The sequence below is a fragment of the Helianthus annuus genome, chromosome 16, assembly GCF_002127325.2.
Source record: "Helianthus annuus cultivar XRQ/B chromosome 16, HanXRQr2.0-SUNRISE, whole genome shotgun sequence".
In the NCBI taxonomy this organism is placed as follows: Eukaryota; Viridiplantae; Streptophyta; class Magnoliopsida; order Asterales; family Asteraceae; genus Helianthus; species Helianthus annuus.
The window spans coordinates 42,888,287-42,909,527 of NC_035448.2; the positions used below are offsets into that span (position 1 = coordinate 42,888,287).

At 38.2% G+C, this 21,241-nt stretch overlaps 1 protein-coding gene across 1 annotated transcript; it reads left to right on the top strand.

Annotated features, from left to right (window-relative positions):
- The first annotated feature begins 588 nt into the window (after nucleotides 1–588).
- Nucleotides 589–2,609, top strand: LOC110926640 (malonyl-coenzyme A:anthocyanin 3-O-glucoside-6''-O-malonyltransferase). The gene has a single exon (XM_022170357.2). The coding sequence runs from the start codon at nucleotides 838–840 to the stop codon at nucleotides 2,185–2,187; it is 1,350 nt and encodes a 449-aa protein (XP_022026049.2). The 5' UTR covers nucleotides 589–837; the 3' UTR covers nucleotides 2,188–2,609.
- The last annotated feature ends 18,632 nt before the right edge of the window (nucleotides 2,610–21,241 follow it).

Below are 21,241 nucleotides of genomic sequence, written 5' to 3' on the forward strand. Positions count from 1 at the left end.
GATAAGGATCACAAGAGTGCAAAAATTACAACCACTGGAATCAACTCTGTAATAATTGAAGCATCGGGACCAAATCTGCAATATCTATAAACCACAGAGACCAACCAAACATTTAACTCTATGTATTATATAAGATAAGATTTATGGATTGGCCGTTGTCACCCGGTTTCCACCAATGAAATTTTAAGTAGTAGCAGGAGCAGTAGCAGTAGCAGTAACAGTAAATTACTATTTTGGCTCCTATGGTTTAGCCAGTTTAACCCTTTTAGCCCAAAATGAAATATTTTGACATATCAGACCCCGAAGTTGTATTTTATAATGGTTTTAGCCTCTTACAATAACTTTGTTACTTATTTGTAGTTAAGTGTAAGGGTAATTAGGTCTTTATATACATTAGCGGCTATTTTTATAATTATAAAGTTCTTTTCTATTTAAGAGATTATTAGTGCAATTACTCAAGTTTTTTTAATTATTTCGTTATTTTCACGATTATTATTTAAAAAAATATGTTTTATATATAGAATAAATATGTATTTTCAGTAAGCGTTTGTTTTATATAAACGTCGTTTTAAAAATCATGTATTTTCAGTAAGCGTTTGTTTTTTATAATAATAATAATCGTTTCTAAAACAACAAATATACATATGTACTTTATTAAAAGGTACATGTATTAGTTGAATAAAAGTTGTGTTTAGAAATAATTTGAATATAATTTTAAAAAACATAAAAAGAAAAGTACTCAAAAACAGAAATGTCAAATTAGAACCACGTTCCTATTGTCCCACGATACATCCTTTTATATGTAGACAAAATTTGAGAAGATAGAAAGAAGCAAAAATGGCTTCCCTGCCCATCTTGACTGTTCTTGAACAGGCACAAGTATCACCACCAGAGGCCACTGTAGGCGATAGGTTGTTACCACTTACTTACTTCGACTTCTTGTGGCTAGCCCAACCTCCTATTCACAACATATTCTTTTACGAGCTCTTCATGACACAAACTCAATTCATTCAAACCATTATTCCCAACCTCAAACACTCCTTGTCCATCACTCTTCAACATTTTTTTCCATTTGCTGGTAACTTACTTGTGTTTCCTACATCTGCCAAAAAGCCCGAAATCCGCTATGTTGAGGGTGATTCTGTCGCAGTTACTTTTGCAGAATCTAACCTTGATTTCAACGAACTCACCGCAAACCATCCCCGAGATTGTGAGAAGTTTTACCATCTTATACCTCCACTAGATCACGTTCAAAAAACTTCAGATTCCACAAAGATCCCGTTGTTCTTCGTTCAAGTGACACTCTTTTCAAACTCTGGAATATCTATTGGGATGACAAATCACCATTGCCTTGGTGATGCTAGCACCAGGTTTAATTTCTTGAAGGCGTGGACATCGATTGCTCAATCTGGTTCTGATGAGTCGTTTCTAGCTAATGGAACGATGCCGTTTTATGATAGACTGATCAAAAACCCTAAACTTGACGAAAGTTATCTAAAGTTTGCTCGACTTGAAACATTCAAAGAGTATCAACCTCCCAAACTTGAACCAACAGATAAAGTTCGAGCCACATTTATATTGCCTCGGACCGTGCTCCTTAGATTAAAAGAATTGGTGACGACACAAGTACCAACAATAGCATACGTATCATGTTTTTCTGTTGCATGTGCTTATATATGGAGTTGCATAGCGAGTAGTACACATGAGAATGAGCTGCAAGTGTGCGGTTTCGCGATCGATTGTAGAGCGCGAATGAATCCCGCACTCCCAGCAAGCTACTTCGGCAACTGTGTTGGTTGGTGTTATGTTCCGGCACAAAGCAAAGTATTAACGGGAAAAGAAGGGTTCGTGACTGCTGCAAAACTGCTTGGAGAAAGTCTACATGAGAGATTGACTGATAAAGATGGAATCATGAAAGATATAGTATTTGATGACTTGTTTTCCAGTGGGGTTCCTCCTACAATAATTGGGATTGCTGGAACACCAAAGCTTAAGTTTTATGATATGGATTTTGGGTGGGGAAAGCCCAGAAAGATTGAAACTGTTTCTATTGATTATAGTCAATCGGTATCCATGAATGCATGCAGAGAAAAGGATGAGGATTTGGAAATTGGTCTTAGCCTTCCGATCAATCAGATGAAGTTGTTTGTCAATACATTTGAGGAAGGCTTAAAACCATACGTTTAGGCCATCTGTAGTCATAAAGCTGCGCGTTATGTGACACGTGTCGTGTCACGTCACACAAGGGCTTTATGGGACGTTATGTCATTATAGCCCGTAGTCATAATTTTCATTTTTATTAATTAATTAAAAAACACTTTACTATTTTTGATTGGTCAAAGTTTTAAAACTCCTCTCCATCATACCGCTATCACCATACCGCCCCCACCATTTTCTTCCCCATAGCGCGCGCCGCCCGTCGTAGTATTCAGAGTGCTATGGGGCGCTATCAGACAAAAAAACCCAAAGATAACGCCACAGTATGGAGTAACTTAGATTGACGATAGATTACATACATTGTTTTTGTCTGTTACTTTGTTTTCCTATTTTGTAGGTCTTTATTGTGGTGGTTGTGATTCATAAATAAAATTTCGTATTTTCGTGGTCTTTATTGTGGTGGTTGTGATTCATAAATAAAAATAATATGTTTGAATTTTCTGAATTTGCCATGTTAAAGGTTTAAACCAACCATATCATTTTTTATATATCATGATTTTTTTTTACTACGATACACATGCTCCCTAATCTATGCTTATAGTTAATACGCATGCGCTTCGCGACTTAAATTTTGAACAAACAATCACTTGGTTGAAGAGCACGTCGCTATTATATCACTACTTGGGACAATATATTTGACAAATTAAATCCAATTTTATGAATTCTTATAAAAGATTATCCGCTTTGTTTAAATAATTTAACTATTTTAGTAGAAACTATTTGAGAAACAAGTTTGGTTTTCTTTCCATCAGCTGTTTTTACCGAATAAAAATATACCGAAAATGTTTTTGAAATTTAAACATGAATTAAAGAAACATTACCACTTGAAAATATAAACAAAGGATAACGAGGCACATGGTGTGCTGTGTCAGGACCATCAATGCACATCCCCATCGTTTGGCCTACGTGAATAGATCAACGACAAAGTCTGCACCGTACTAAATTACCTTGGTAACCGCGTGGGGTATGGTGAGGCTTGGGTTGGGCATTGGTTGACACGTGGAATGGGGTGGCAAACATGGCCAAACCCACATTGAATACGATATGACCGGGGCGGGGGTTTAGGGCGTGGGTTTGGTGGACTTGTGGGCGGGCAGACCCAATATGATTTAAAACACAAATTTAATTTTTTTAATATTTTTAAATAAAAAAATTACAAAAAAAGAAAATTACAAAAAAAATCCTAACTTTTATATTTGCTTTTTATCTCTTCTCTCAACGCCAAGACTATTTCTAACTCGTCACCCTGTAGGTGATCAATCGGCTGGGATAAAATTTTCAAATCATCCCGTCTTTGTTTCAGGGCATCTCTAGCGGCATCTCTAGCTTCTTTGCTCCTTCGTATTTCGGCCCTTTGTTGTTGGAATACGTTGAATGTATCCAACTTGCATGAAATGTCATCTAACTGGTCGCTGTATATTCCCCTACGCGAGCCAGAACTCCCAGCTGAAGGCGATGCCGTTTGTTTTTTAGCACGCCTTCTTGAGGCATTTCTTCCATGCTCGGGCCGGTTTGGGCTTGGCGAATCATCCAAAAGGTCCTCAAACTCTTGATCTCGTGCATCAGATTGGGCTTGGGACGAGGCCCTTGACCTTTTGGAAGACGAGTTAGTTTCGCTACCAATGGGGATATTCGCCCACTTTGAATGAAATTTACAAATCTCCCAACAATGCATAAAACGGAAGTCGGTCTTCATATTTGATTTGAATGCGACCACTGCATTTGTCAAAACGTCGGCTTCGATTTCACCACTTTTAGGGTTTTACTTTGCTTTATTTAAAAACTTACTAAATTTTGTAAGTTGGGAGCTTATCTCGCTCCACTTTGAGGATAAGCTATCGTTTTCACGATAAGTCTCCTTACCCATTTCTTCATGGATTTCCCTACTAACCGATTCTCACAGGGCGGTTCGATGTTGCAAATTTCCTATTTTAATAAAAAAAATATTAATATATTACAAACTCATATAAAAAAGGGAAATTGGTCTGTAATAAGCCCACCTAGACCTTATTGGCCATTAATTATCCCACCTCAGAATATTCCCCTCAACAGTCCCATCTTTCACCTATTTTTCCTACAATGGTCCCCCGTTAAAAAAGCTTAACAGAGTTAATGTAACATCCGTCAAAATGGATTCCCGAAATCCGACCCGTTTTGAAATTCACATCCTAAACTTGGAAACAACGTAGATTTTTTCGCGAATTAAATAACCCTCAAAAAGATTTTGAGATGGTTATTATTTGAGTAATTAATTATTTATTTGTCAAAAAAAAAAAATAATAATAATAATTCAATATAGTAAGAAATCAATTAATTTCATTAACTTAAAGGTTACTTAGATAACCTAGTTAGTTATAAGAAATCAAAATAAACCAAGTTAAGTTAGCTTTTTAGTTAACTCTTAAGTTGAGGGGCCATTTTGTAAATAAGTGAAAGTATAAAAACAAAATCTATCTAACCCTAACATCTAACATCACGCAGCCAAATCCCAAACCAGTACCCACCCTCGCCTTCTCCGATCGGTTTTCCGGTAAACACAACCAGCCCCGCAACCCCTGTTCGCTGTCTTGTTTCTCCGACCAGACACCCCCCCCCTCGACAATCACCCACACTCACCTGCTTCCTCCTCTCTAAACGAACGGCCAGACGCCCCTATGGCGACGGTCATCGGAGATCGACACGGAGAGAGAGAGAGTGCGACGGGAGAGAAAGAGTGCGGTGGAGAGAATGATCGACCAACCACCTCCCTGTGGCGGCGACATAACAGCGACAACGACATAACATCGACAGCGGCGACGGCAGCCCGCCGTGAGCGGCGGCGGTTTGGTTTAGTTTGGGTCACGTTCTCCAGCGCCGGCATCAGAATTCGATTCGAGTCTCGATTCAGGTAACGTTTTCAATTTATTCGGTTCAGTGCGGGTTCTGACTCAAGTCTGACCTTGTTTATTTTCAGTTCATGTTCGGTCTGATTCTCGAGTCGGGTTTTGTTTGTTCAGTTCGTATATCGACCCTAATGTTGTTCGAGCTTGGTTCGGGTCAACTCATCGTTCGGGTCAGCTCCGGGTCAACTCAGTCAACTGACTGGTCAGTCGCGAGTTCAAGGCAACGTCAGTCAACAGCTCAGTCGGGTTCCGTTTGGACTTCAGTCAAGCCAGTCAACCGTGGTCAAATCTGGTCAAACGGTCAACGCCTGTCAAACCGGCAGATTCGATGTTCGGTAATTTCTAATGTCTTGAAGCTCACTAAATTTGTTGTGTTAATGTTACTTTAAACGCGAGCCGCGATGTACCAATGACGCGAAGGTTATAATGTTTTATATATAGTTATCGTTTTACACGGTTAATAAACTTGTAAAACCCAAACTATTCGAACGTTAGCCATGTTTATAAAACTTGAACATAGAAATACATATATATATTCATTTTTATAATTTATTGTTCCGTATCGTTCCGTACATAATCATTGTTATTGAATTGATGAGTTTTGACAAATTTAAACATAGAAATACATATATATATATATATATATTCATTTTTATAATTTATTGTTCCGTATCGTTCCGTACATAATCATTGTTATTGAATTGATGAGTTTTGACAAATTTAAACGACAACTTGTGTTGTCGGGATCGTCCAAAAACAAGGGAAACTCTGCCCGTTTTATTGTGAAAATTCGTAAAACGAAACGTGTTAAATTGTGAAACGAAACTCATCGGATTTTAGTATTTTTATGAAAATAAATGTATATTTATTTTGATTACACTTCTATAATAATCTTGATTGATTAAACTTAGAATTTTTACATAAACTATGTAAAATATATATATATACATATATACCAACTAGAAATACTCTAATTTCCAATTCAATCCTCCGTCATAATCCCGATTACTCATGCGCCTTCGTTCGCCATCAGGGTGACCTCGGTGTTCCTTCCTTCTATCTCCTCAACTCGTCATACTTGGATAATCGGAAGACTTGGCAATTATGTGAGTACACTCGACCCATTTACATTTTAAACCACTTTTGGGTTGTAACATGTTACCATACAAAATTTCACTTACACACACAATTAAACATACTTTGTGAACTCAATCCGTTATACATGCTACTTGTTATGCTTGATAATACATGTTTTATGCCATTACTATGTTATACCCTCGCTTAACAATTATAGCGCTATAGGAGTAGCACACCACCCGACGGGGGATTGTTAGGTCTTTATACTATACGGTCTCGTCACATTTGTGGCGAGGGATGCTAAATACTAGTGGACACTTTGGGTTTAAATGTAATGATATGCATGCTAATTACCTTGCTTACAAATTGCCATGTGGATTCGAGTAAAATGCTTTTATACTTATGCTATACTTATTCAAACCTTGTGTACTCGCCTTTGCTTTTGCATTGACTTTATTTTAACATGTTACAGGTGGATGTCGACGATGCATGGAATTTAGTAGGATGCTTAGATACACACTTAAAAAGAATTGTATTCATATTGTATTATTTTATTATTCATGTTGTTGTATTTGTTTCAAAAGCCTTGTAATTGATCCTTTAGAAATGGAATGAAATGATTATTTAAATACTTGTCACAATTATTAGCGTTATGATGTCTCGAGCAATCTTCACACTTCGTCTCATCCCGATGTTTCCGCCATTGGTTGGGGTGTGACAGATTGGTATCAGAGCCATAACTATAGTGAATTAGGAAAAGTAGGAATGCTTTAACCTAGTCTATAGTTTAGAGCTTTATTCTCATGTTTTGCTTGAAACTACTTGCATGCTATCTTATTTGCCTTTATTTATTCTCTTTTCATCTTTCAAACCTATATGTCACTTATGTGTTAACACTTCACATACTATACTTGTTTTATTATGTGTTAATACTTGTTCCGTTGTTCGATTCTTTATGTGTATTCTTAGCATATTTCTCTATGTGTTGGTACTTGTTTTATTGTCTTATTCTTTATGAACCGTTCTTGATGTGCATTCTTATATGTTTACACTTGTTTTCGTATTCCTTTAACATACTCCCCTTTACTAAAGCATTTTACTCGATTTTTTTCTTAAACTCGAAAACACTCGCATTGTACAAACGAGACGAGTTTACCAAAATAGGCGTGAAACCCACAATTTGGTAAACAACTCTCATCCCGCTTGATTTCATTTTTTGTTGCACGAAATTACACCATTAAGTTAGGAGTGAAATCCACATCTTAATGGAAATTTCAAATTTCAAATTCAATTTCTAGTGGACCCTCGTTAACGTGTCGAAATTAAATTTTGACCCAACGAGTACCAACCACACCTAGGGTACGAACTCGTCAAGCTAGGGGTGAAACCCGCACCTTGTCGACTAGTTCCACTCCTTGATATTTTTTTTAAAATCCCGCCAAGTCTCGAAATTTCGATTGATTTGGGACATGTAGTAACCGGAAGGGTAAATACCGTTAACCGACTTGTCGGCGAGAGTATTCCACCTATTAGGCCAAAGCATGCTCCCCAAACTCGAAAGATTTTTCGACCACTTTGGTTAGTCAGCGTTCCGTCTTGGAACCATCCGAGTTTCCTTTTTATCAAACTCACGCTTTATTATTTTCGATCTTTTGGCAATTTTGAACCATTTTGAGATTTCACTTTTGCGCATGCATCATGCTATTACTTTTCATACGATTATACATTATTTACATGTATATTTTCACGTAATTTTATTTACACTTCTGTAACGAGGGGAGACATATTATCGGGATAGGAGTGATTTCCTTACCTTGACGATTAACTCCGCTTTATTTCTCACATTACAACGACCTCACCAACGAGTTAGGGGTGATCCCCTTACCTAGGTGATCGTTACCAATGCTTTCTCCTAATGGGCTATATTATGTAAACACAATCATGTTTATACCTAAATCATTTATCAGGTATTTCAAAATGCTCCATTTATTTAAACGTACCCCTTATTCTATAATTTATTTTCACATCACTCGCACACACAAAATTTTTTTTTTTTTAGCTTTTACCGTAAACACTTATTCCCCGACATTCAAAATTTCACGAAATGCTACTCATCAACTTAAGCGGTCCAACAAAACCATTGCTCACAAAATTTTGTATTCAACATAACTATTGAAACACTTATAAAATATTACAAATATTATTCAACATTTACTAAAACTTCTTTCAAAAGCAATAAAACATTTTATTAAAAGACGCTTTTTCAGCAAACACTAAGTCCATATACCAAATTCCTTTTTCTAAAGGATCAACTTTTCACGAAAATCCGTAAACTTCGAAACTTTCTAATACAAAGTTACTTAAAACGGCGCAAACTTATTAATCTCTAGAACTTTTCAAAACCTCACTCGATACGTCTATTAACTTCAAAACACGTGGGCAAGGAAACTTCATAAGGACCAACAAATCTTCAAGTTATGTAATCTCTTTTAAAACCGTAGTAGCATTTCCATTCTTTTTACAAGCACGTTTCACGTAACCAATAGCTGTTTTATATTCCCTTACATTCACAAACTAGATTCTGCATTTCATGACAACTCAATCTATATAACTTCATATTTTGCGTAAGCAACTACATATGCATACCATTTTACACGTTTTAGTCAATATCTCACAACAATCTCACGCGTGTCACTCGTTCACTTTTTTTTTCATACTCAAAACTTTCGATCTTTTACACACATAAACTCGTGTATTTCGATTTATACCATAAACAAAATCATTATTTTCTACATCCATGCTTATACATTTTACGCCTTCACTTGTGTTCACACTTACACATTTATGTTATACTCACGATTCAAAATTCGTACGTTTCACATAATAAATGCACTCACAACTATACACTTACGATTGTCCTTACATTCATGTCTATACTACATTCGTATTCATGTTCATATGCTTTATGTTTTCATTTGCACTTACACAACTTTGTTACACTTATATTCATACACATATGTTTTAATCATACTTAACCTTCATGTTTTACACCTATATTCACATTCATGTTCATATCTATGCTCATAGATCTTATGTTCACACTGGTACTTGTATTTATACTCATACGCCTTGTGATTACGCTTATACTCCTGTTGTACTCGCATTTATACTCATTTTTTTTCATACGTTTTATGCTTATACTTATCCACATACTACTTACACGTTTTATGTTTATGCTCATACATACATGCATATTCGTACTTAAACTCATGATTCATACATTCGTATCCGTACACGAGCGTAATCCGAGTGATTTGCTTACGTGGGTCCCATACATACTACATTCTTACGCGTACACATTCTAAATTTTTTTTTAAATTATGTATACCCTAATTCATACACAACTAGTACAAGCTATGCGGATCATGCGACGATCAATATAATCGCGGGTGCACACGAGATTATAGTGATGGGCGTATGAAAACCATAGAGTGTACTACTGTGTATGGTAGAACACAGAACGTAACATGACACCGAATACGAAACGGATGTAATATGGTCAAGGCACGGTGGATACGCCGCGGTACTTCCTATATATAAGTGTTTTCACCATGTTACCAAATTTCGTAAAACGTGCCATGAGAAATTCAGTGTTTAGCAGACCTTTTGGACCTAATACAAACTTCACACGACTCACAAACGCATTATATCCGATTATCCACAACGAAACTCCATTCTTAATACGTTATTTATGTCTATCCAATACTTATGCCATTCTTACGCTTGCATTTACTTAGAGTCAATCGTTCAAGTCCATACTCCCACTATTCTCTATTATTCCATGTCTTTTATACGAATTCCATTCACGATCAAGTCTCATCTATTCCCTCTGTTGAATCTTTGGATGACATCTTTTCAAAAGTCTTCTTCTTAGATTTCGAGGACGAAATCTCCTAAAGTAGGGGAGACTGTAACATCCGTCAAAATGGATTCCCGAAATCCGACCCGTTTTGAAATTCACATCCTAAACTTGGAAACAACGTAGATTTTTTCGCGAATTAAATAACCCTCAAAAAGATTTTGAGATGGTTATTATTTGAGTAATTAATTATTTATTTGTCAAAAAAAATAATAATAATAATAATTCAATATAGTAAGAAATCAATTAATTTCATTAACTTAAAGGTTACTTAGATAACCTAGTTAGTTATAAGAAATCAAAATAAACCAAGTTAAGTTAGCTTTTTAGTTAACTCTTAAGTTGAGGGGCCATTTTGTAAATAAGTGAAAGTATAAAAACAAAATCTATCTAACCCTAACATCTAACATCACGCAGCCAAATCCCAAACCAGTACCCACCCTCGCCTTCTCCGATCGGTTTTCCGGTAAACACAACCAACCCCGCAACCCCTGTTCGCTGTCTTGTTTCTCCGACCAGACACCCCACCCCCTCGACAATCACCCACACTCACCTGCTTCCTCCTCTCTAAACGAACGGCCAGACGCCCCTATGGCGACGGTCATCGGAGATCGACACGGAGAGAGAGAGAGTGCGACGGGAGAGAGAGAGTGCGGTGGAGAGAATGATCGACCAACCACCTCCCTGTGGCGGCGACATAACAGCGACAACGACATAACATCGACAGCGGCGACGGCAGCCCGCCGTGAGCGGCGGCGGTTTGGTTTAGTTTGGGTCACGTTCTCCAGCGCCGGCATCAGAATTCGATTCGGGTCTCGATTCAGGTAACGTTTTCAATTTATTCGGTTCAGTGCGGGTTCTGACTCAAGTCTGACCTTGTTTATTTTCAGTTCATGTTCGGTCTGATTCTCGAGTCGGGTTTTGTTTGTTCAGTTCGTATATCGACCCTAATGTTGTTCGAGCTTGGTTCGGGTCAACTCATCGTTCGGGTCAGCTCCGGGTCAACTCAGTCAACTGACTGGTCAGTCGCGAGTTCAAGGCAACGTCAGTCAACAGCTCAGTCGGGTTCCGTTTGGACTTCAGTCAAGCCAGTCAACCGTGGTCAAATCTGGTCAAACGGTCAACGCCTGTCAAACCGGCAGATTCGATGTTCGGTAAATTCTAATGTCTTGAAGCTCACTAAATTTGTTGTGTTAATGTTACTTTAAACGCGAGCCGCGATGCACCAATGACGCGAAGGTTATAATGTTTTATATATAGTTATCGTTTTACACGGTTAATAAACTTGTAAAACCCAAACTATTCGAACGTTAGCCATGTTTATAAAACTTGAACATAGAAATACATATATATATTCATTTTTATAATTTATTGTTCCGTATCGTTCCGTACATAATCATTGTTATTGAATTGATGAGTTTTGACAAATTTAAACATAGAAATACATATATATATATATATATTCATTTTTATAATTTATTGTTCCGTATCGTTCCGTACATAATCATTGTTATTGAATTGATGAGTTTTGACAAATTTAAACGACAACTTGTGTTGTCGGGATCGTCCAAAAACAAGGGAAACTCTGCCCGTTTTATTGTGAAAATTCGTAAAACGAAACGTGTTAAATTGTGAAACGAAACTCATCGGATTTTAGTATTTTTATGAAAATAAATGTATATTTATTTTGATTACACTTCTATAATAATCTTGATTGATTTAACTTAGAATTTTTACATAAACTATGTAAAATATATATATATACATATATACCAACTAGAAATACTCTAATTTCCAATTCAATCCTCCGTCATAATCCCGATTACTCATGCGCCTTCGTTCGCCATCAGGGTGACCTCGGTGTTCCTTCCTTCTATCTCCTCAACTCGTCATACTTGGATAATCGGAAGACTTGGCAATTATGTGAGTACACTCGACCCATTTACATTTTAAACCACTTTTGGGTTGTAACATGTTACCATACAAAATTTCACTTACACACACAATTAAACATACTTTGTGAACTCAATCCGTTATACATGCTACTTGTTATGCTTGATAATACATGTTTTATGCCATTACTATGTTATACCCTCGCTTAACAATTATAGCGCTATAGGAGTAGCACACCACCCGACGGGGGATTGTTAGGTCTTTATACTATACGGTCTCGTCACATTTGTGGCGAGGGATGCTAAATACTAGTGGACACTTTGGGTTTAAATGTAATGATATGCATGCTAATTACCTTGCTTACAAATTGCCATGTGGATTCGAGTAAAATGCTTTTATACTTATGCTATACTTATTCAAACCTTGTGTACTCGCCTTTGCTTTTGCATTGACTTTATTTTAACATGTTACAGGTGGATGTCGACGATGCATGGAATTTAGTAGGATGCTTAGATACACACTTAAAAAGAATTGTATTCATATTGTATTATTTTATTATTCATGTTGTTGTATTTGTTTCAAAAGCCTTGTAATTGATCCTTTAGAAATGGAATGAAATGATTATTTAAATACTTGTCACAATTATTAGCGTTATGATGTCTCGAGCAATCTTCACACTTCGTCTCATCCCGATGTTTCCGCCATTGGTTGGGGTGTGACAGTTAAGCTTTTTTTCCAAATTACAAACAAATTTTTAGGGCTTTTGATTAGAACGACGATACGAGTCCATTGATGTAAAATTTGTCTCGAAACGGTGCTCTAAACTATGAAAACGACGCTTCAATTCGGGTGTTTAAATTTCCAATTAACCAAAATCAAGCCACTTGGAGCACCATTTCGAAGTAAGTTTTACATCAATGGACTCGTATCATCGTTCTGATCAAAAGCCCTAAAAAATATGTTTGTAATTTGGAAAAAAGCTTAACTCCGTTAAGTTTTTTTAACGGGGGACCATTGCAGGAAAAATAGGTGAAAGGTGGGACCGGTGGGGGGAATATTCTGAGGTGGGATTATTAATAGCCAATAAGGTCTAGGTGGGATTATTACAGGTCAATTTTCCTATAAAAAATAACCATTCCATTAATATAAAGTAAGGTTAAGAATACCTAAAGTTGAATGTTGAGATTGTTCACACCAAGCCCTCGCTAATGCAACTTCTTCAGCATAGACCCATTTTTCTTGTTTTCGTTTGGCGGTTTCAACTACTTTATCCTCCTCGGTTTTTTTCTTATGACTTCTTTTTTTGATGGGTTTCGATGCGGAAGGACCCTCTTTGGGTGGTTGAGTTTCGGGAACGGATTCGTTTTGTGAAAGGTCGATGGAGGTTGGTGAAAGGTTGATGGGCGATTGGGAAAACGGGGTAGGTATTGAATCTTCGGTGTTTGGGAAGTTAGTAAATAAACGATTCCCGATATACGATGCATAACCCGCAATGTCGGGCATAGGAGAGTGTATGAAAAATGGACGAGCTATTGGACGAGTGGGTGGTGGGCTAGGATTATTTTCTTGGAATCCATACGGGTTGCTCGGGTCAAAAGGACGGTTGTAAGGATGCATTTTTTCGTTTTGTAGTAGGAGAATTGAAGATGTATAGAAGATGTGGTTGAATGTGGTAAAAAATGGAAGTAAAATGTGAGTTTTATAGTGAAAAATGGAAGAAAAAATAATTTTTTTTAAATATAGCCGTTGGCCAACGGCTAGCCCAACGGATCTTTTCTTTTGGCCATTCACAAACCGCCATGTCACCTTGGTCCTCCGCCCCACGCCTGGCTTGAAACCCAAGCCCCAAGGGGCCACGCCCCAACCCAAGCCCACCCGGGGTGGTGCCTTAGGCGTTTTCCCCCAACCCACGCCCCAACCCAAGCCCCATACCCCACGGTCTAAGGCCACCCGGGGCACTGGGCGTAGGGAGTGGTGGACGCAGGATTTATTTTTTATTGGAGTCCATTTTTTGTGTAAGGATTTTTCACAACCAAACATTAAAACTTTCGGGTCGGTCATCGTAGTCGGGTCGAGGCTAGGAAATAATGTAGAATCATTTAGTGGACATGAAACCACTATATTATTTGTTGGACGTTTTATTTGATAATCAATTGTTACATAATATCGACATTCAATTTATCATTTAAAAACACAAATTAGAGGGTCAATGGGTCGTTGTGATGTTTTAAAACACTAATTTAATTTTGATGGAAAAAAATAAACTAAAAAACAAGACACGTAAGACTTGAACTTGGGATCTATTTATTGGAACACAAGGGGATTTACCACCACACCACCTTTGCTTTTAATACTCTGGGGTCTAATTAATTTATTTTATGGGGTCCTTGAAAAATTTAACATACCGGTTCTACTATTTTCTAAAAAAAGATTGGGGTCCGTGGACCCCGACCAGGACCATGTGGGTCCGCCCCTGGGCGTAGGCGTATGCGGGTACCTCACGCAACATCGCCGTCACCTTCTAGGGTAGGCCATGCGGGTACCTCACACGGGTTTACCTACTAGCTTAAGGGGAGTGTAAAGGTTTGAGGGTTGGGATGTCTAAGGTTGTGTGATTGGTGGGTGGAGTAAAGAATGGGGTCCATGGTTCTAGAGTACTTGTAGGTAGGCGCCGTTAGTGTTTTGTGGTTCTAGGTTACCTTGGATGTAGAATTGACATGATAATGCGGGATTGGTCGGGGCTAGGATAATAGCTATGAATGTCCCTTCTTCTCAAAGTGTCTCGAAGGACTTTCAAGGGTGGTGAAGATTGGTCCATTTTTTTTCTTTTATTGTATATTTATATGTAGTACATTAGTGACTTTACAGTATGCAATAGTTATCGCGTAAAATAACTGGAATGTAATATTTTGATGCCGGAACCAGTATTATAAAAATCACTAGACGCTAGTTGGGTTGTGGTATACCGACTAGCGATTAATGTAACACCCCGGAAATATAAAACTTTATATTAAAATTATAAAGTTTAGATAAACAAGAATTTATTTAACTAGGAAATTATAACCTAGTTAACTAGAACTCTAGAAATAACCCGAAATAGGGTTAGAATAACCAAACTATATGTTAAACAAAAGTAGATGGGCATATGTTGTCAAAAATTTAAACTTGTAATATCAATTTTAATTAAAAGCAAAACCAAACACCCTATTTGGGATGTCTGGTCGATTAGAAGCAAGAGAAGGGCGACCCCCATTCTCCAAAACCCTAGCATTCATCAAATTCACAAATTGAAGTCCTTAATCTACTCTAAATCAAGTTCTAAACACGAATTGTGATCACCTCATTGCAGGGATCAAAAGGTATGTAACAATTTGGTGTTTTGATTCAAGTTCAGTTTTAGGTTAAATGAGAAAAACCAATTTTTGAGCTTGAATATAAGATGCATGGATGAATCTAGGAGAAATATGACGTTTAGAATTAAACCCTAGATGATTATTGTAAAAAAATCATTGCATGATAATAGTAGAGATTTTAATCACCATTGTAGGTGATTATTGGGTTGTAGAGACTAGATGAACACTGGGATGGTGGTTACTATTCAAGTGAAAACTGAATTCTTGTGTTAAATTCAGTATTTTTGATGTTGAAATTTTGTGTAAATTGACTAATTGATATGAATAAAGATCAGAATAACATGTAGAGAACCTAGTAATGATTAGGTAAAAATATGACCCGCTAGGTGTTTGTAGAAACGCCTAAGTGAGGATGAAATGATCAATAATCAGACGAAAACGCAAATACGGATATCATGATAAATTGTCCATTACAAATTATGAAAGAGTTCTAAACTTGTTATGAATTGAACTCTTTAGGCAAGGAATCCGGAACGTCGAGCAAACACGCCGGAGGGGATACATGTGGAAAAGGTGTGCTTTAAAGGTACGTGACTTTAGTCCCGTTAAATTATGCGTAAATGTTTGGGTCTAGTGTATAAACGAAGTCATGGTGTAATAGATGCGTTTGAGGCGTCCTTGAAGTGGCGAAGTCCATTCGACCATCAAACGGATCAAAGTAAGGATTTGGACTCGGGGTTGACTTGTTAATAAAGTGATGGTTTTCACTAGATGGTCAAATGGGTCGAATTCCTACTTTAGAAAGAATTCTGGAGGTAGCAACTCGAAAGTCTCGTAAGTTGTTAATTGCTGGATTGCGTTTCACTTACGAACCTAGCGTGGTGCACTAAGTTGTGAATCCGGAATAATGGATCAACAACAAGCTATAAGTTGTAAATGTCATGCAAACGGAATGTTTGAATTTCCAAGGAAACAAGCTTTTAATTCTAAAGAAACACTAAGTCACAAATGACGTGAACACACTAAGGTATATAAGCCCGGAAATTGGGTAATTACATTTAAAAAGGTTTAGAAATTGGAAATATACACTTATAGTTAGAATGGGTCGAATAAATGACAGTATAGTAACTTTTAAACGTATGATCGGTGAGTCAAATGTTGGTATGATAGTCGAAATGAACATGTCCGTAATGAATTTACAGATATACAGGAAAGAAATAGCCTAAAACGGCATGCGGATTAGGGAGAAATCAAAAAAATAGTTAAATGGCAAAGATACAGAGTCCACCGTAAATTACGGTCTCCATCGTAATTTACGGTGGAAAACAAAAGTCTTACGGTGAATCTCTACTGAGTTACGGTAGACCAAGACCATTCAGTGTCTACCGTAATTTACGGTAGATACTGTAAATTACGGTAGAGCCCAGGAAACTTAGTATTTTATTTATATTTCGATGTCGGAATTCGTTTATATGTTCTATATTAATGTCAAAACTAATGTTTCTAGTGGTTTTGACCCTAGGTATGGATGGGGTCCTCCAGGATGGTGATCAAGCACGTTGTCAAGAAACGAACACGCATTTTGAAGCTTCCGCACTAAACTTAACCTTGTCTAGACTTTAATCATGTTGTAAATGATTGTTGAACATGTTTTGAATCCTTTAAACTAGTGTTAGTTGATTAGTAGGGGTTATCTTAAAACTTGTTATGTACTATCTTGGAGTTGTTTTGGGCACTATCACAAATATGTATGGTCTTTAAACAAGGAAAATTTTTGTAAACTCTGATTTAGTATGTAGTTCATATAATTATTCTTTAAATCCCGTCCAGTACTAAGGGTCTTACAAGTTGGTAATTAGAGCTTAAGGTTGGTAACAAAAGTGTTCGGTTCAAGCTTGATCAAGCATCCAGTAAGAGTTAATTGTCCTAATTTGAGTTATTAAGTATAAAATGGGGGAATAATGAATAAATATGCATGGGAAGAGCGTGTTAATACACTCAAACCCAGAAAGTGCATTAAATAAGAGCGGTAAAAACAAGTTATGAACTTGAATAAACCGAAGCAAATAAACCATATGCTATAGATGAAATGTTTAACACTTGATGTAAACATTTCAGTCAAAGATGACGGATAAAGGTAATGATGATGCGGTGCCAAGAGTCACCGAGCAAATGAGAGAAGTGATTGCTGAAGAGGTAGGAAAAGCAATCGAAAACAGTTATCGGGTTTCATCGACAAAATCCAAAACACGGTATTATCGTTGGTGGAGGAAAGAATCAAGAAATTGGAGGATAATACCAATTTCGCAAAGGAGAAGTCGGGAGGAGGAAAACCTTGTTCTAATAAAGAGTTCATGGCGTGCAAACCGCCAATTTACAATGGGGAGGTTGACCCGATAATATGCCAACGGTGGCTAAGTGATATGGAGGGAGTATTCGAAAGGACCCATTGCGATACGGATGACTACGTAGCTTATGGCACGGGTCAGTTAAGGGGTCAGGCGAAAGATTGGTAGGATAACAAAAAGAAAGAGATCGGAGTTGAAGCAGCTAAGGCTATGACATGGGATGAGTTTAAGACGCCGTTTCTTAAACATCATAGTCCCAAGGCAGTCATAAACAAAATCAAGGAAGAATTCATGCAGCTTCGACACAAGGGTGAATCAATTGATAAAATAACGGGAATATTCATGGATAAGATGAAGTTTTGTGACGAATTGATAACAAATGAGGAGCAGAAATATATTATTATTATTGTTATAATATGTTGAGTGCTGAGTATAGGGAGTTTATGAATCCTTCAAAGTATGAGACTCTCACCGAGATTATAAACGTTGCTTGGGAACGGGAGATAGAGTTGGAGAAACAGATTGAAAGAGGTGAAAGAAGGGCGCAGATAGTCAACCCAAGCCTAACGAAAAAGGCGCACACAAGAGAATCCTCAAAGAAACAAGAAGGGAAAAGCGGGTCATCAAACTGCAAGATATGCGGGAAGGGGCACAAAAGTGAGTGCCGGTTCAAGGACAAACCGTGTCCTATATGTGGGAAAACGGAGCACACGGCTGCATTGTGCCCGGGGAAGGTGTCGCTGTGTTACAAATGCTACCAGCCGGGTCACAAGAAATTTGAGTGCCCGGAGTTGATCAGAAGGAAAGATGACAAGGATGCACACACTGAGACACCAAGAGCTAAGGCAAGATCTTTCCAGTTAACAGCAGTGGAGGCAAAAACAGAGCCCGATGTGGTCTCAGGTATATTTGCCATAAATTCAATTCCTGCACATGTGTTATTTGATACGGGTGCGAATAAATCCTTTGTTTCACATGGATTTATTCGACATCCTTCTTTTGTACTAACAAAACTGCCTATGCCATTAGAAGTAGAAATAGGTGATAACAAAAGTTTCCTTGTGTGTGATGCATGTCGAGATTGTAAGATAAGCATTGACGATGAAGAATATTCAATAGACTTGATTCCTATGTCGATGGGAGAATTCCAAGTAGTAGTCGGGATGGATTGGCTATCCCGACACCATGGGAAAGTCGTCTGTTTCCGCAAGGAGATAAAACTAACATCTCCAAGTGGAAAACATGTTACCATATACGGCGAAAAGAGGGGTAATCCCGTTGTGTGTTCAATGCTAAAAGCTCGCAAGGTCATGAGGCACGGTTGTAGGGCGTTCATGATATACGCGAACGAACCAGACAAGAGATCACTAGAGATTGAAGATGTACCGGTGGTACGCGAGTATGCCGACATATTTCCGGAAGACCTACCGGGAATACCGCCAGAGCGGGAGGTAGACTTCGGAATCGAATTGATTCCGGGCGCAAAACCTGTGGCCAAGGCGCCGTATCGGCTCGCGCCATCAGAATTACAAGAATTGATGTCTCAAATTCAAGATCTGCTAGATAAAGGGTTTATTCAGCCAAGTGTGTCTCTGTGGGGCGCACCGGTATTATTTGTGAAAAAGAAGGATGGGAGCATGCGTATGTGTATCGATTACCGGGAGTTAAATAAACTCACGGTGAAGAATCGATATCCGCTCCCAAGACTTATTTGACCAATTGCAAGGCGCAAGTTGGTTTTCCAAGATTGACCTTAGATCGGGGTATCATCAGTTGAAGGTCAAAGAGGAGGACGTACCGAAAACGGCCTTCCGTACACGGTACGGGCATTACGAGTTCCTCATGATGTCCTTCAGATTAACTAATGCGCCCGCGGCTTTCATGGACCTCATGAACCAGGTTTGCAAGCGAATGCTAGACAAGTCGGTGATAGTGTTCATTGACGATATCTTGATATATTCGAAGAGTGAAGCAGAGCACGCGAGTCATTTACGTGAAATTTTGGAAACGCTCAGGAAAGAGAAATTGTATGCAAAATTCTCGAAATGTGCCTTCTGGTTACGAGAGGTGCAATTTCTTGGGCACATCATTAGTGCAAACGGGGTGTTAGTAGACCCGTCAAAGATAGAAGCCGTGGCGAGATGGGATCCACTGAAGAATCCTTCGGAGATTAGAAGCTTTTTGGGACTTGCGGGTTATTATCGGAGATTCATACAGGATTTCTCCAAAATAGCTATGCCATTAACCAAATTAACCCGTAAGGACGAAAAGTTTATCTGGGGTGATGATCAAGAAAAGGCGTTCCAAACGCTTAAGGAAAAACTGACCCATGCACCGGTATTGTCATTACCGGATGGAACAAACGACATGGTAGTTTACTCAGATGCATCACATTCGGGGCTTGGCTGCGTTTTGATGCAACGAGGCAAGGTTATAGCCTATGCCTCGAGGCATAAAGACTCATGAGAAGAGATATCCTACTCATGACCTTGAGTTGGCGGCGGTGGTGTTCGCCTTGAAAATATGGAGGCATTATTTGTATGGGGTGAAATGCACTATCTTTACCGACCATAAAAGCTTGAAGTATTTTTTTCGATCAGAAGGAATTAAATATGAGGCAGAGGCGGTGGTTAGAAACCGTCAAGGACTTTGATTGTGAAATACATTACCACCCCAGGAAGGCTAATGTAGTGGCAGACGCGTTGAGCCGAAAGACAGATTATACGCCTATCCGAGTGCGATCGATGCAACTAATTGTGACATCGGTTTTGCTTGACCAGATCCGGAATTCTCAAACTAAAGCAATAAAGGAAGAAAAAGTGAAAAAGGAAAGAATAGTAGGGCAGTTAAAAGACTTGGTGGACGGTATCCAAGGATTAAAAACTCGATTTGGGAGGATTTGGGTTCCAAACTCATGTGGAGCCAAGGCGCTTCTACTTGAAGAGGCCGATAAATCCCATTATTCGATCCATCCGGGGGCAACTAAGATGTATAATGATTTAAAACAAAATTATTGGTGGCCCGGAATGAAAAGAGATATTGTGAAGTATGTGGAGAAGTGTCTGACTTGTTTGCAAGTCAAAGCAGAGCATCAGAAGCCATATGGTAAGTTACAACCATTGGACATTCCAGTTTGCAAATGGGAACAAATTACAATGGACCTACTGACCAAACTGCCCAACACCAGCCGTGGTTTTGAAGCTACATGGGTAGTTGTGGATAGATTGGCTAAAAGTGCTTACTTCATCCCGATTCGTGAGACTTATACATCCGAAAAGATGTCAGAAGTATATACCAATGAAATCGTGGCACGCCACGGAGTACCGATATCCATTGTGTCTGACAGAGATACTCGGTTTACTTCGGACTTTTGGCGTGAATTCCAAGAGCAAATGGGAACTAAGCTCTTCATTAGCACTACTTACCATCCTCAAACGGATGGGCAAAGTGAAAGAACAATACAAACGTTAGAAGACATGTAGCATGCTTGCATTATCGACTTCGGGGGTAGTTGGGATGTCCATCTACCCTTAGTCGAATTTTCATATAACA

Coding starts and splice junctions, on each gene's coding strand:
- LOC110926640 (XM_022170357.2), top strand. CDS start 838: ATGGCTTCCCTGCCCATCTTGACTGTTCTTGAACAGGCACAAGTATCA.